At 40.3% G+C, this 15,097-nt stretch overlaps 1 protein-coding gene across 1 annotated transcript; it reads right to left on the bottom strand.

Annotated features, from left to right (window-relative positions):
• Window positions 1-364: 364 nt before the first annotated feature.
• Window positions 365-1,547, bottom strand: LOC131168331 (arabinogalactan O-methyltransferase 1-like). Its single transcript, XM_058127669.1, has one exon. The coding sequence runs from the start codon at window positions 1,392-1,394 to the stop codon at window positions 549-551; it is 846 nt and encodes a 281-aa protein (XP_057983652.1). The 5' UTR covers window positions 1,395-1,547; the 3' UTR covers window positions 365-548.
• Between the last annotated feature and the right edge of the window lie 13,550 nt (window positions 1,548-15,097).

The following is a 15,097-nucleotide window of genomic DNA, read 5'->3' as shown; positions in this document are numbered from 1 at the left end:
TTTTTACAAAATATAAAAAGATGTTTATATATTTTTGACAAGAGTTATACTCAAAAAAGATAAAAACTTTTCCTCAAAAGACTAGTGGGTCAATGTGGACAATACTTCACTAGGACTGCGTGCAAAACTAATATCGTTACATTAGATATCAAAGCCAACTTATATTATCCTATGAGACTAAGTCAAAACAAGGATATTAGAGATTAGATGATAATGATGCCACATTCCCACATGGATATATATTTGAGAAATCTTGAACTTATAATGTTAGTTTGAGTTTCAAATAAATGAAACATCTTTTATAGGACAATCATGAAACTAGTTAAATATGATTCCCCCATTACAATTTTTTAGAAGCACCTAATTTTTTAAAGATAATTCATTTTAATATATTGCAATATAAACAATGCTATGGCCTATATGGTCCTCTTTAAAAAAAAAAAAAAAAAAAAAAAGTTGTAAATTATATGCCAAAAAATTTATTAAAAACAAATTTTAAAAAATTGCACCCATATCCCTAACGGGAAAGGAGAAATTTCCAGCCACTTTCAGCAGAACGCAGTCGTCCCGCCGTCGACATCGCTGCCGTTGGAGGCCGGAATCTCAAAATGCCAGAGCCTCCCCACCGCCTTCACCAAGTACTTCCTGCACAAGAACTCCTCCGCATAAACCCTCTCAACCCTCCGATTGACGTCGTGGAGGAACACGTGCGTCACCCCTCGGCGCGTCCTCCCTCTCGCCATTGCCGCCGCCGTGAAAATCGCTCCCATCCTCCCCGGCGCCGCCGCGAAGAATCCCCGCGGCGCGTCGATCATGATCGCATCCCACTCCGTGTCGTACACTTCGCCGGGAAGCGCTGGCAACGCGAGCCGGCACCTGCTGTCTCTAAGTGGAACGCTGGTCGGCGAGCAGTCCGGCTCCAACCTGTAGGATTTGAGAAGCTCATCGGCATCGGAGAGACGAGTGGGGTACTCCACGGCGCGGGCGCGTAGGTCCGGCGCATTTTTGAGAACGGCCTGGACCCACCGGGGATCCTCCTCGAGGAAAAGCGTGGTCCCGCGGGAGTTGAAGGAGGCCCACATGAGCGAGTCGTGGCCGAGCCCGAAGACGAGGAAGTTGCAGGGGGAGAGAGATCGGAGGACGGCGAAGGAGACTCTGATCTCTGCGCGTGACTGCTGCGGGACCACTCGAGAGGTGGCGTAGTGGAGGATCGCGCGGATGAGGCCGTCGTCGGCTGCCGAATAGCCGTCGCGTGCGGCGGAGGAAACCGAACACGGGAGGGAGGTATCGGAGATCCGGATAAAGCCTCCGATTAGGAGCGCCCCGGCGAGTGCGCCGGTCATGACGATGCAGAGAAACCATGGCCTCTCGACGACGACGATCCGATTCTTCATCCTCTCTCACTCGCTCTCTCTCAGCTATTCGTATATTCCTTCTGCTAGCTACTAATATACTTTACAGAGATGACGGTGGGGAGGGCGAGAGTGGTTATTATCAGGTGTGGTCGAGTTCTTGACTTTGAAAACGCGTTATGCAATGATTGGCAAATTTATACGATTTCTTTCTCTTCGGGTTTGCCGGCTTGTTGGCGTCCTCATCTTCAACACGTGGCAGAGCGCAATTAAACTGTTCCGTAGCGAATTAATTCCGCGCGAGTTACGGCAGGCACGTCGGCGCGGGAAGAAGTTCCTTTGCAATTGGTTGCGACGTCCACGTGTCACCGATCTAGAATATGACAATTTAAGTTTTATAAAGTTGACAAATTGGGTCCCACATAACATTATAATATTAGGAAAATTAATATTTTATATCTAAGAATTTTAGTCCACTTATTGCATCTATTTGTATTCATTAAAATCTTGTTAAAAGATATTTTGTCTGCTATCTTTTGAACTCATTTTTCACATAATTTGAAATATTCATTTTTTATTATTTTATTTTTAGTAAATTTAAAACATTAAAAAAAATTGACACTAAAAAAAATCGTATTCTATATGTCCTAAATGTATCAAGGTCAAATAGTCAATCTGCAACATTAAGGCATAACCACAATCAAGGTCGTCATTGCTTAAGGATACCTGCCCTAAAAGGGTCAATCTCAAATAAGTCAAAGCGATTCACGATCGTGCCACAAACAACTGTTGTCAGCTCCTTAAAGGCCAGAACGATTCACGCCCACGCCATAACTCGCCAATAAATGACCATACACCCTCGGGTCAACTTCTGCTACTATAAATAGGGACTTGAGCGAGAGGCCAAGGTAACTTAGTCTTAACCCACTTTATTATTGCATTCAACCTCTTTAAAGCGTTCCCTTACTTAGGCATCGGAGTGATCCCTCGGGTCCTCCAAGTCTGCTTTGTTTTCACCATTTTAAGGTCATCGGAAGTCGGAGAGTAACGTCGCAGGTCATCATCATTTTTAACCAGCAACAGTTGGCGCCGTCTGTGGGAACCGCTTATGGGAGGTGCTCATCTTACTTCTGACCTCCGATTTCGGAATAATGACAACAACCCATGACTTAATTAAATATCCAACATCCAATTATCTGCAATCATCTTAACTTTCAAACTCAAATTCCAAATTCCAATTTCTCCATTCAGAAACATCATCGTCGATGGATTTACTGTGGTTTTCTGAAACCGTTGATTGATTTAGAAAATCACAGAAGTCCGTCAAGGGATTTTTGTTTGCAAGCTACGAAATAAACTCAAGCTCCTATCAACACCCTAATCTACCAATTCCTACCCTTATTCAACTCAAACCTATACTCTAGTATTAATCCTCCTAAAGTCTACAAGACTGTTATGCTTTGATACCAACTGTAACGCCCCCTACCTGCCACGTGAGGCCTAGAGTGTTATGAGACCAGCACTCGTCTCTAATACCATTCACACAGCGGAAATAATTCAATAACCTCAAACATAATATACTAGAGCTCTATGTTTACACATACAGATCCATAAAATACAATCTCATTCTTCATATTACAAAACCAAAAAAAAAATATAAAACGTAAAACTAAATACATATCGTTCTGATATCCAACTCACAAAAACTAACCCCACTCTGGAGCTATCTAAGCTCGATCACTTGGAAAACCTGAAAAGACTGTTGAATTGACGGGATGAGTCACCTCTCAGTAAGGAAGAAATAATTTACAACAGTGTGTGGTTGAAGTGTTTAACATATAGTTAAAATATTCATACAATCGCATTTCACCACCAATAGCAGCCATGATAACACGTACATAATCACACCATTATCAATTTATCTATCACCCAACCACATGCCCACATACATAATTATTTTTACTGATAATTCCCGAGAATAGGGAAGTCTACCCGCTCATACAAATCTATTCCCTCTGCTATAGTGCTAACACCAAAGCACTCACATTTCTTAGTAAGCTCTCGGGTTATGTATCTAGGTAAAGTAGCCGAGAATAGGGAAGGTCACCTACCCATACAAGTGGCTTCCCACTACCCTGGTATCCATAAATAATTATCAGAGTACTCGCCTTCCTAAACATGCTCTCGGGTGGAGTAATCTACTTTACCATAATATTTAATTAATGAAAATCACACGCAACCGATAATAATCATTTCACAGAGCTCCACACATATATGCATACCACAAACAATCCACACAGTCTTCAATCATACCCACACAGGGTTTAATCCATACAAAATACGTGTCCACACAGGATTGTCAAACCTACAACATACATGTCCACACAAGACTAGTCCACACAGGACTATCAAACATATAGCATACATGTCCGCACAGGACTGGTCCACACAAAACTGTCAAACATATAACATACATGTCCACACAGGACTATTAACACACAGATTACAACACAAACCACCCCGTTCATGGTAAATAGGTAAAAGAACTCCTCATACCACTGCCAATGTTTACCCCCAATATAAACGCCCATATAACTACCTCCTCATACCACTGCCAACGTTATATGACAGTTATACCGGGTACGATATAACGACCTTCTCATACCACTACCAACGTTGTATCGCAATTTACATGAACCACAACACAAATCAATAACAAATCCGACCATTCAAAACACATCCACACAATTACCACAGTATACACAATCACAATGATTCATCATTCCACAATATTCACAACCATTTAATTAGCAAAAATGGTTTCAAGCCACATAATTTTTCCCAATATAATATATATATATATATAATCAAAACCATATTTTCATTTCCTGCACCATTCAGTATAATTTACGTAAATATATAAAATTTTATACCCAAAAATTATCAAGTTAAAAATTAGTAAAAACCTATTATAAAATATTTCCCCTTACTTGCTCCTTAAGATCCCTGCCTAAACCGAACAAAATGAGATCCTGTATTCCAAAAATTTCAACTTACTCAAATCTTAGAAAAATACCCATTTAGTACTTCCTAGACTCCAAATAACAATATTCATTAGTAAAAATTCCAAAATCACTCACTTACCCTGATTTTGGGATGTTTCCTAAAACTTTAAATCAACAATCAGCTCCTGCAGCTTTGTAGAGAATGATCCTACGAACCTCGTGGTGGTTCCGGATCATCAAACCGTGTCAAATCCAACTTGGAATCAAAGAGAGAAGGTAGAGAAGCCGTGGTTAAAGAGCGAAAGAGAGAAATTTGAAATTTTCTCGCTAAAAAATGAAAGAACTCTTATTTATAGGCGGGCCTCATCGATGAGACATGTGGACTCGTCGACGATCCCATGAAGAACACTCGAGAACAAGGCCATGAACTCATCGATGAGTTTCTAAATAACTCAAACCCTCTCGGTTAATCCTCATTGACGAGACATGCAAACTCGGTAATGAGGTCAAGAAGATTGCTCGTCGACGAGCACCTACTTATTTCCCTTTACAATTTATTTTCCCCCTTTCTTATATTTTTCATATTTCCTTTTATTATCCTTCTTATTATTTTAAATAGTTAAAATTTTTTGGGTCGTTACACTCGGAGCCGCCATTCACCAAGAAGTAATGGAGGTTCCGCTCCCCAGCAAGTTCAAAATGTTGACTTTCGAAAGGTTAAGGGCTTGACTGACCTGATCAATTATTTAGACACCTTCAAGGTGTTGATGCAATTTTAGGGCGCACTTGACGCCATCATGTGTTGGGAATTTGCAGTCACTCTTAAAGGTAGTGCTAGGGATTGGTACCGAATCCTATGGTTTGGATCGATTGGCTCCTTTTTTAAGATGGAGCAAACGTTAAAAAAAATTCATGCACCGCTTCCTCACTGCAACCTGGACATGGGAGTGGCGTTGGCAGCCCTAACCACGGCCCTTCAACTAGGAAATTTCCTATACTCATTGGGGAAGAAGCCCCCTGCTGACATGAGAGAGTTAATGGTCAGAGCACAAAAATATGTCAACTTAGAAGAGATGATGGATATAAGAGGAAACCAGATCGAGTTGAAAAGGAAGGGTAACAGAGAGATTGGGGAACCTTCAAGACCCGGGAAGATATAGGAGAACAGCACGCTACAGGCCAGCTCTAAGGCGAAAGGGCACACCAGTAAGTTTCAGATTTATACTCCCTTAAACGCACCACGAATTGATGTGTTGATGCATATAAGAAAGAAGAAGTATGTATCATGGCCCAAACCTATGCGAACACCCTTATATAAATGGAACATGTCAAAGTTCTGTCAGTTCCATTGCGATCACGGGTACAACACCGAGAATTGTATTCAATTGAAAAATGAAATTGAGACCTTGATAATAAAAAAAGGACATATGTCGAGGTTCGTTAAGAAAGGGGATCGTCAAGGGGAAGCTCATGAGCAGAAAAGACCAAACCGAAATGAGAAAGAGGAACAAATTTGGAGAAATCGCTGTAATCTTTGGTGGCTCCGCTAGTGGCAGAGACAGTAGAGGTGCTCGAAAGAGGTATGCTAAGCAGGTGCTTCTAACGGAGAAAAAGAAACCTAACATAAAAAGAAAAAAATAGGAAAATGTTATCACCTTTAGTAGTGAAGATGAAGAAGGAGTACAATAGCCCCATGATGACGCTTTAGCAGTATCCCTTCTTGTGGCTAAGTACAAAGTGAGGTGTGTGTTGATAGACAACGGGAGCTCGACCAATAAAATATTTTGGTCGATGCTCAAGGGAATGAAGATCGGTAGGGAACGCCTTAAATCAATCTCCACCCCATTGGTCGAATTTGGAGGAGACGTAGTACATCTCCTGGGAACAATTACGTTACCAGTGACCATGGGGATGACCCCACAGCAAATCACCTTGTTGATGAATTTCCTGGTGGTTGATCGACCATTAGTATACAACATCGTACTAGGCCGCCCATCGCTCAACGTGGCTCAAGCCATAACATCTACTTATCACCTAAAGATGAAATTTCATACCTCACACGGGACGGGGATGATCAAGGGAGATCAAGCAGTAGCTCGAACTTGCTACATGATGGCCTTAAAAGGCAAAACGAAAGCAAAGGAAACCTTGACCGTTGAAGACCTGGAGGGGAGGGGAGAGTACCCAAAAATTAGCATGCTGGATGATGAACTTACACGCATGCTCTTAAATGGTAATCAAGAGAAGTGTGTGCAGATTGGGAGTCGCTTGTCCAACTCTTTGAAAACATAACTGAGTAAGCTACTGAACGAGTTCGCGGATGTGTTTTCTAGTTGGCCCATGATATATCAGGGATCAATCCGGCAATCATGGAACACAGGTTGTAGGTAAACCCCAACCATAAGCCTATAAAACAAAAGAAGAGGAGCTTCGTCTTGGATCGGATCAAAGTGATAGATAAGGAAGTAACGAAATTGGTGCAGGACAAATTTGTCAGGGAGGTCAACTATCCGGAGTGGCTAAGCAATGTGGTTTTGGTAAATAAACTGAATGGGAAGTGGGTGACGTGTATTGATTTCACGGACTTAAACAAAGCGTGTCCAAAATGTAGCTTTCCCCTTCCTAAAATCGATTAGTTGGTAGACTCGACATCTAGGCATAAGCTCCTAAGCTTTATGGATGCATATTCGGGATATAACCAAATCCCAATGAACCAAGGGGTTGAGGAGAAAACAGCTTTCATCGCATGGTAGTTGATGGTGCATTCATAATCCTTAATGAGTTCTAACCATATTCTCTGCCGCGTATTCAACTCCTTCTACGTAAAGAAGCACTTTAAAATTTTACGATCTGAAAATATTTCACATCTCTTTCCGTACGGATAATGCCTCCAAATTTTCAGTGCATGAACCACTGCAGCCAATTCTAGATTATGAGCAGGATAATTCTTTCATATTCTTTCAATTGTATAAAGGCATATGCTACTACTCTACCCTGTTGCATCAATACACATCTGAGCTACCTCAAAGATGCATCACAGTAGATCACGTAACCATCACCTCCCAATGGAATAGCCAATACTAGTGCAATGACGAGCCACTGCTTCAATTCCTAGAAGCTCTGCTCACAACTGTCGTCCCATTCAAATCTGACATTCTTTCTAATTAGTCGAGTCAAAAGCCCTGATAATTCTGAGAATACTTCTACAAACCGATGGTAATATCCCACTAGTCCCAAGAAACTCTTGATTTCCTGAATATTCCTTGGTCAAACCAATTCACTACTGCCTCTATCTTGCTGGGATCTACTAAGATTCCATCTCCTGATATAACATGTCCCAGAAACGAAACTTTCTCTAACCAGAATTCACATTTGCTAAACTTGACATACAATTTCTTTTCTCTGATCATTTGAAGTACTAGCCTTAGGTGTGTCTCATACTCCTCAAAACTCCCCGAGTAGACCAGTATGTCATCAATGAAAATCACAATGAACTGGTCTAAATATTGGTGAAAAATTCTATTAATTCAATCCATGAATACAGCAGGAGCATTTGTTAGGCCAAATGGCATAACTAGAAATTCATAATGCCCATACCTAGTTATGATAGTTGTCTTTGAGATGTCTTCAGTTTTAACTTTAACCTGATGATAACCAGACGTGAGTTCGATCTTGGAATAGACCTAGGTCCCCTGGAGTTGATCAAATAAATCATCTATCCGGGGTAGAGGATACATGTTCTTAATTGTTACTTTATTTATTTCTCTGTAATCTATGCACATCCTCATAGTCTTGTCTTTCTTTTTTTACAAATAAAACTAGAACTCCCCAGGGTGATACACTAGGTCTGATAAACTCTTCAATAAATCCTACAACTGATCCTTTAATTCTCCCAATTCTGCTGGAGCCATTCGGTAAAGAGTTTTAGAGATTGGTGTCGTCCATGGAAGTAAGTCGATAGCAAAATCTATCTCGCGGTCGGGAGGCAACTCGGGTAATTCCCCTGGAAAAATATCTGGAAACTCTTTTACCACTAGTGTATTGATAAGCTTCAATTCATTTTTTGTCACCTTCTTTACATAGGTCATAAACCCCTGACATTCGTCTAGGAGTAGTATTTTTGCCTGTATAGCTGACACTAACTGAGGTGGGGAATGCACCCGTAATCCCATAAATCTAAATTCTTGTTTTCCCGGTAGTTTGAATATCACCTCTTTCAGATGGCAGTCCATACTAGCATAGTTAGCTGCCAGCCAATCCATACCTAGTATTACATCGAATCCATGCATATCTAGTACAATTAGGTCAGCTGGTAATACTCTCCCTTGAATTTCCACTAGATAGCCCCTGAGCACCTTATGACACCTCACTACTTACCCTATTAGGGTGGCTATTAACAACTCAACATCTAATATCTGTGTCTCAACACCAGACCATCTAACATATCCCACAGACACAAAGAAGTGTGTGGCACTTATATCAAATAAAACAATAGCTTGATATGATAAAGCAGTAAGGGTACCTATCCCAACGTCGTCTGCAGTCTCAGTGTCTCCCGGCGTCAAAGCATAAACCCCCGTTGGGGCTATATTCCTCTGCCGGCCTCCACAAGGCGCCTAATAACCTCCTCAGTGCGACATGGGAGTAGGTGCGGTACCAAGTGGTGTAGGGCAATCTCATACGAAATGTCTTGGTACTTTGCAGCGATAGCAGACACCTCTCCATGCTCGACACTCTCCCAAGTGTCTCTTTCCACACGCCTGACAAATTGGGTAGATCTGCATACCCTGAATCTCATGACCTCTCGTCTTCTGTCTCTGTCCCCTACCATAATTACCTCTCCTCCATTGGCTTTGACTAGAGCCTGCCTATATGCCTGAAGGCATAGACCTCTTCTTCTATATAATAACCCAAGAAATTTAATCAGGGCCTCGTCGACAAACACAAGGGATTCGTCGACGAGGGTACATGAGGATCTCGTCAACGGGGACACGTTTCATCGACGAGAAGATACCGAGAGGTTGTTTTTCCAAGTTTTGAATTTCATCGACGAGGAGATGACATTCGTCGATGAACCTCCTTCTTTCCCTCATTGACGAGATGACATGGCTCGTCGACAAAGCCCATAGTATAAATAGTCCTAAACCTAGATTTTCACGCAAAATTATCAACAAAATCCTCTTTTTCTCTCTCCTCTACGGTTCTTCCTTCTTCTCTCTTCGATTCCAACCCCGTTAGTCACTAGATCGATGATCCAAGGCCACCACAACGTTCCTAGGAAACTTCTCCCAAGACTGCCAGAGCGGATCGTTAGTGGGACTGAGTTGAATTTCATCCTAAATTCGGGGTAAGACCTTTTATTCAATATTTGGTTTTCCAACAGTTGTAAGAAATGTAGTAGTTGAAGAAATAATGATATTTTGTTTTGGGAAATGTTGCTTTCAAGGTGTTGAGTGGGGAACCCTACGGGTGTAGGAGCCGTCGCAGTATGGGACCTTAGTAGGAATCGGGTAAGGGAAATATGCTATACTAGGAAACCTTATTATGATTTTAGTACAAATTATATGTTTTTATCAAATTATTATTCAGACCATATATACAGTTTTCAGAGCCTGATAACATTAATATTTATTTGTGTGGCATGAGTTGAAACAGAACAGTACAATATTTATACAATTTATGAATATCATGTTTACAATATATTAGCAAAAATAGCATGAAATTTATATGTTTATAGAAATTGTACAGTATATTCAGAAACATATATTTTCAGCGATTTCAGAATATCATGATTTCAATGCCATAATGCCTCGACACTCAGATATTTAGACATCTATTCAGTTATACAAAAACCAAATATTCAATCAGTTATTTCAGATTTTCAGATAAGTTTTATGAGGTTATGATTATTTTAAAATCATGGTAAAAACAGTATTTTAGAGATATCTATTACCTATATAGTATCAGACCTTGATGGACCAGATTCAGTCAGCATAGCTCGGTACCGTAGCTATATTCAGTTCAGAGTGCAACCGTATTACTCAGATAGTATGTGGTATTCAGAAGTCGATCGTGCCAACGTTGTGGACAGGCTCCCCATCAGATATGGGTTGAGTAGGTCGATCTGACTGTTGGAGTTCAGTTGACTTACCCTGGTCGGCCAGCCATGATAGCTCCCACCTATGGGCAGCACAACCCTTTCATGAGGGGTTAAATTATGACTTTTAGTTAACCATCCAGGGAATTTTCTCATTTATTATTATATATACGTTTATTTAGATTTACAAAAAAGTAGACATACCTATAGATATTAGTAGTATTATGAATAAAATATTTTGAAAAACAGTTTACGTTAAGCAACATAGGTATGAGTTGTATTGTAACATGTATATGTGTTTCTCAAATGCCGTTATTTATGGTATTTCTAAATTAAATTTTACAAGCATGTAACTCATTTGCTACACGCTAGCAATAGCATATTTTGTATTTCAAGTGATCTAGATAGGCGAGCAGATCAGACTCGTAGGTAGAGGGGCTATAGTGCTACCCTATCAGTAGAGTGAGTATTTTTGGGAGGTTATTTATGCATAGCCCTAGTTTCAGTTGAGGGTATTTTGGAAGTAGTTGTATATATATATATATATATATATATATATATATATATTTTGGAGAGTATTCTGACACTCTGGTATTGTATATATATGGTTATGACTATATGAATTCAACTTCTCACTGCTTGGGTTGACGATTTTATATTAATTAGAAGGTATCAGAGCAGTGGAATTTCATAGTATTTATTTTTTAAAAAAATAGTAGGAAGCGGGTTGTTACATTCTCTCCCTGCTCTTCCGCACCCATCCACTCACTAGCCTCAGCCACAGCTGCTCTGTCTACTAACTCAGCAAAAGTCCTACACTTTCAAGACTGCTACTTGCTTATAAATTTCTCATATCAGACCTTTTTCAAACTGTCTCGCCTTCTTTGCCTCATCGGGTATGATGTACGGGGCGAAGTGGGACAACTCTATAAACCTCGTCGCGTACTGCTGAACTGTTTAATGTCCCTGTTTTAGATTCAGGAATTCCTCCACTTTGACTTCTCTGGTAATGGCTGGGAAATATCTATCAAAGAACAACTCTCTAAAATGGCACCAGGTCATAGCTATAAGCACCGACCTCTATTCCTTTAATAGTTTTACCACAATCCACCATCTTTTAGCCTCTCATTTCAGTTTATAAATGGAAAATAAGACCCTCTGCACTTCAATGCACTACAGTACCGCCAAAACTTTCTCAATTTCCTGCATTCAGTTTTTTGTGATTGCGGGATCAACTCCTCCTAAAAATATCAGAGGATTCGTCGTAGTGAATTTCTCTATTGTGCACCCATTGCCTGCAAATGGGTCTCCCTGCTCTCTGGAGCTCCGTGCGATCTCAGTTATGACCTGCTATATCACGACCTGCTCATTTTCCACATTTTTTTTTTAATAATATTAACATCATACATCCCAGCTCAGTAGGTCACTATCCACGTGGACCTGTGGGTACCAAGGATTTAACAGAACATACAGTAAAAGCCCTAGCAGCAGAAAACATATAATAATGTACATCTCAATACCATATATTACATTATACCAGAGTTGCTATAGTCCACAGTATTTCCATATATACACCCCAAAATAAATCTAGGAACATTTCCCACCAAATCTAACTGTCCCTACAAAACTTACCCTTCAAAAGGGCAGATACACAGCACTAGCTTAGCGGGACTTTTTCTGCTCTCCTATCTAGGGCTCCTGAAAAGTTTATAAGATTTAGGGGTGAGACACCTCTCAGTAAGGAAAATAAACTAATACTAGTGTATGGCAACATGAGTATTCTGTGTTCTACGTAAATCATGTATAACATATTCAGTACTGTTTATCAAATTTGGGAAAACATATGTATATCAAAACATGACAGAACATACTACATTTCATAAGCATATCTCATCTCATATCATAATAATAATAATATAAAAACAATCCTGGTAGGTTAGCTGATTGTTGTCATGTATTACCCCCACATGACAGGGTTGGGTGGCCCGAAGGCGGGACCTGACAATGGTTGGTCGACCACTGCCAAGTCAAACAGTAGTCTGTAGGTCCGATGGGTCTGCCAGACCTGGTCCGTACACCAGGGGCGATCAGCACACTTCTTATAAACCATATCGACCATCCAATCTCACACCACTCCGTACAGCGGCGTTAACACAAATAACATGATCACGAAGACCATGGACACATAGCAATGGTACCGTGCAAGTGCTAGCCTAAACCAAGCCAACCAGGTTCTGATATCATATAATATATTATAAAACGGTGATACATGGATATCTTATATCATTAATTTTCACATCAATCATATCATTTTACATATATACGTGTATCATGAAAATCATCGGCTCATATGCCGGTATTACACATTTTATCATAGCTCGGCTCGTACGCTGGCAAATCACAGCCATATAGCACGACCATACGCCGGAAAACATAGCACAGCCCGTACCCTGTCAAATCACATCACATAGCACGGCCCGTAGACCAGCAAATCACGTCATAGCACGACCCGTATGCCGGCAAACATATCATAAAAATCTCGGCTCGTACGCCGGTTTTTCCATCATAAAAATCCATATCATTCACATTCCTAGAAAGCAGTATTTCATATCATTTATACTCATGCCACACAGATGGATTTTCACATATTCAACATACCATCATTTTGACAATATTCTCCAAAACATAAATCATACATATAAATATATTTATTTTCCTAAAACCAAATGATACATATATATATATATATATATATATATATATATATATATATATATATATACATGTGTTTTCTTAAAATGAACTAGTTTAGTTTATCCCCTTTCCTGATTCCTAGAAAGCCCGTAATAAAACTGCCTCGCATCCGTAGGGTTCCTAACTCAACACCCTGAAAATAAAAACTCTCAGTATTAAAGTTAAGTATTTTCGTACGTAAAATATTTTCTATAACTACCACTAAGTCAAATTCGGCTTAAAAGCCTTACCTCAACTTAGGGATGATTCCCTACGTTCTCAATTCAATACCCCTGGAAACAACATTGCCCAGAATTAAAGTTCAGTATTTTTAAGCGTATAACACTTTTTACAACTATCACAAATCCAAATATTGAGTAAAAAGTCTTACCCTGGATTTAGGATGGTTTTCATCTTGCTTTCACCAACGATCTGCTCCAGCAGATTTGGAGAGAACTTCCCTAGGAGTGTTGTGGTGACCTCGGATTGTCGATCCGGCGTAAATTTGGCTCGAAATCGACAAAAGAAAGAGGGAGAACCGAAGAGGAGAGAGAGAGAGAGAGAGAGTTAGCTTCTTAGAGAAGCTTAAATCCGGATTTCCATATTTATAAAATAGGGGATTTCGTTAACGAGACACGTCACCTCGTCGACGAGTCCTTCATTAAATTCGTTGACGAGACCCTGTATTCGTCGACGAAATTTATGCTACCCTAGAACCTTTCTCGGTATTTTCTCGTTGACAAAGTCCTGTGTTCGTCAACGAATTTTCTTATGCACTCGTCGACGAGGCCCTGCATTCGTCGACGAGTTCTGGCCATTTCCTTGAAATTATGGTTATCCCCCAAAATGTGATGTCGTCGACGAAGTCTATGGCCTCCTTCTGTTTCCGGTTTCCATTTCCCTTCCTTTAGTATTTAAATCTCATTTTTATTCGGGTCGTTACATCCTCTCCTCCTTATAAAAATTTCGTCCTCTAAATTTACCGTTCACATAACTCGTCATCCCTTAATAAGGAAAAAGGGTCTACTTATTTTATTACTTGCCCTCACTTATGGCAAAGGAATACTGTGGTTACATTTGAATCCTAGAAGATTACATATACAGAAGAAAAATTTCTCCCAAAACTAAAATGCTACGCCAATTTAACTATTACATGTACCTGGAAACAGAAAACTACTCAACCACTTACATTTTATCCACTCAGACCTCTTGAAATAATTGCGGATACCTCTGCTTCATCTGCTCCTCGGACTCCCAAGAAGTCTCTTCTACTGCATAATTCCTCCACAAAACTTTCACCTAAGGAATCTTCTTGTTACGTAGCTCCTATACTTTCCTATCCAGAATCTATATTGGTATCTCCTCATACCCCAGTGAATCACTAAGCTCCAACTCATCATAACTGATGATATGAGAAGGATCTGGGACATATTTCCTCAACATAGCCACATGGAATATGTCGTGGATCCTGGACAACACCGGAGGTAAAGCTAGCCTATAAGCTACCGGTCCCACTTTATCTAAAATCTCAAATGGACCGATAAACCTAGGACTAAGTTTACTCTTCCCAAATCGCATAACCCCTTTCATCGGAGCTATCTTTAAAAACACATTATTACCCACATCAAACTCCAGATTTGTGCGCGATGGTCGGCATAACTTTTTAGTCGGCTCTGAGCTGCACTGATCCTATCCCTGATAAGTTGAACCTTATCATGCACTTGCTGCACAAGCTCAGGCCCCACTACTTGCTGCTCACCCACTTCATCCCAAAATAAAGGAGATCGGCATCTCCTACCGTACAAAGCCTCAAATGGGGCCATGCCAATGCTGGACTGATAAAATTATTATACGCAAACTCTACCAGTGGCATGAACTGAGTCCAACTACCCCAAAAGTCTAATACACAC

This window comes from Malania oleifera, chromosome 11 (assembly GCF_029873635.1).
Source record: "Malania oleifera isolate guangnan ecotype guangnan chromosome 11, ASM2987363v1, whole genome shotgun sequence".
In the NCBI taxonomy this organism is placed as follows: Eukaryota; Viridiplantae; Streptophyta; class Magnoliopsida; order Santalales; family Ximeniaceae; genus Malania; species Malania oleifera.
The sequence above is the reverse complement of the archived record's forward strand: the minus strand, read 5'-3'. Positions and strand labels throughout refer to the sequence as shown.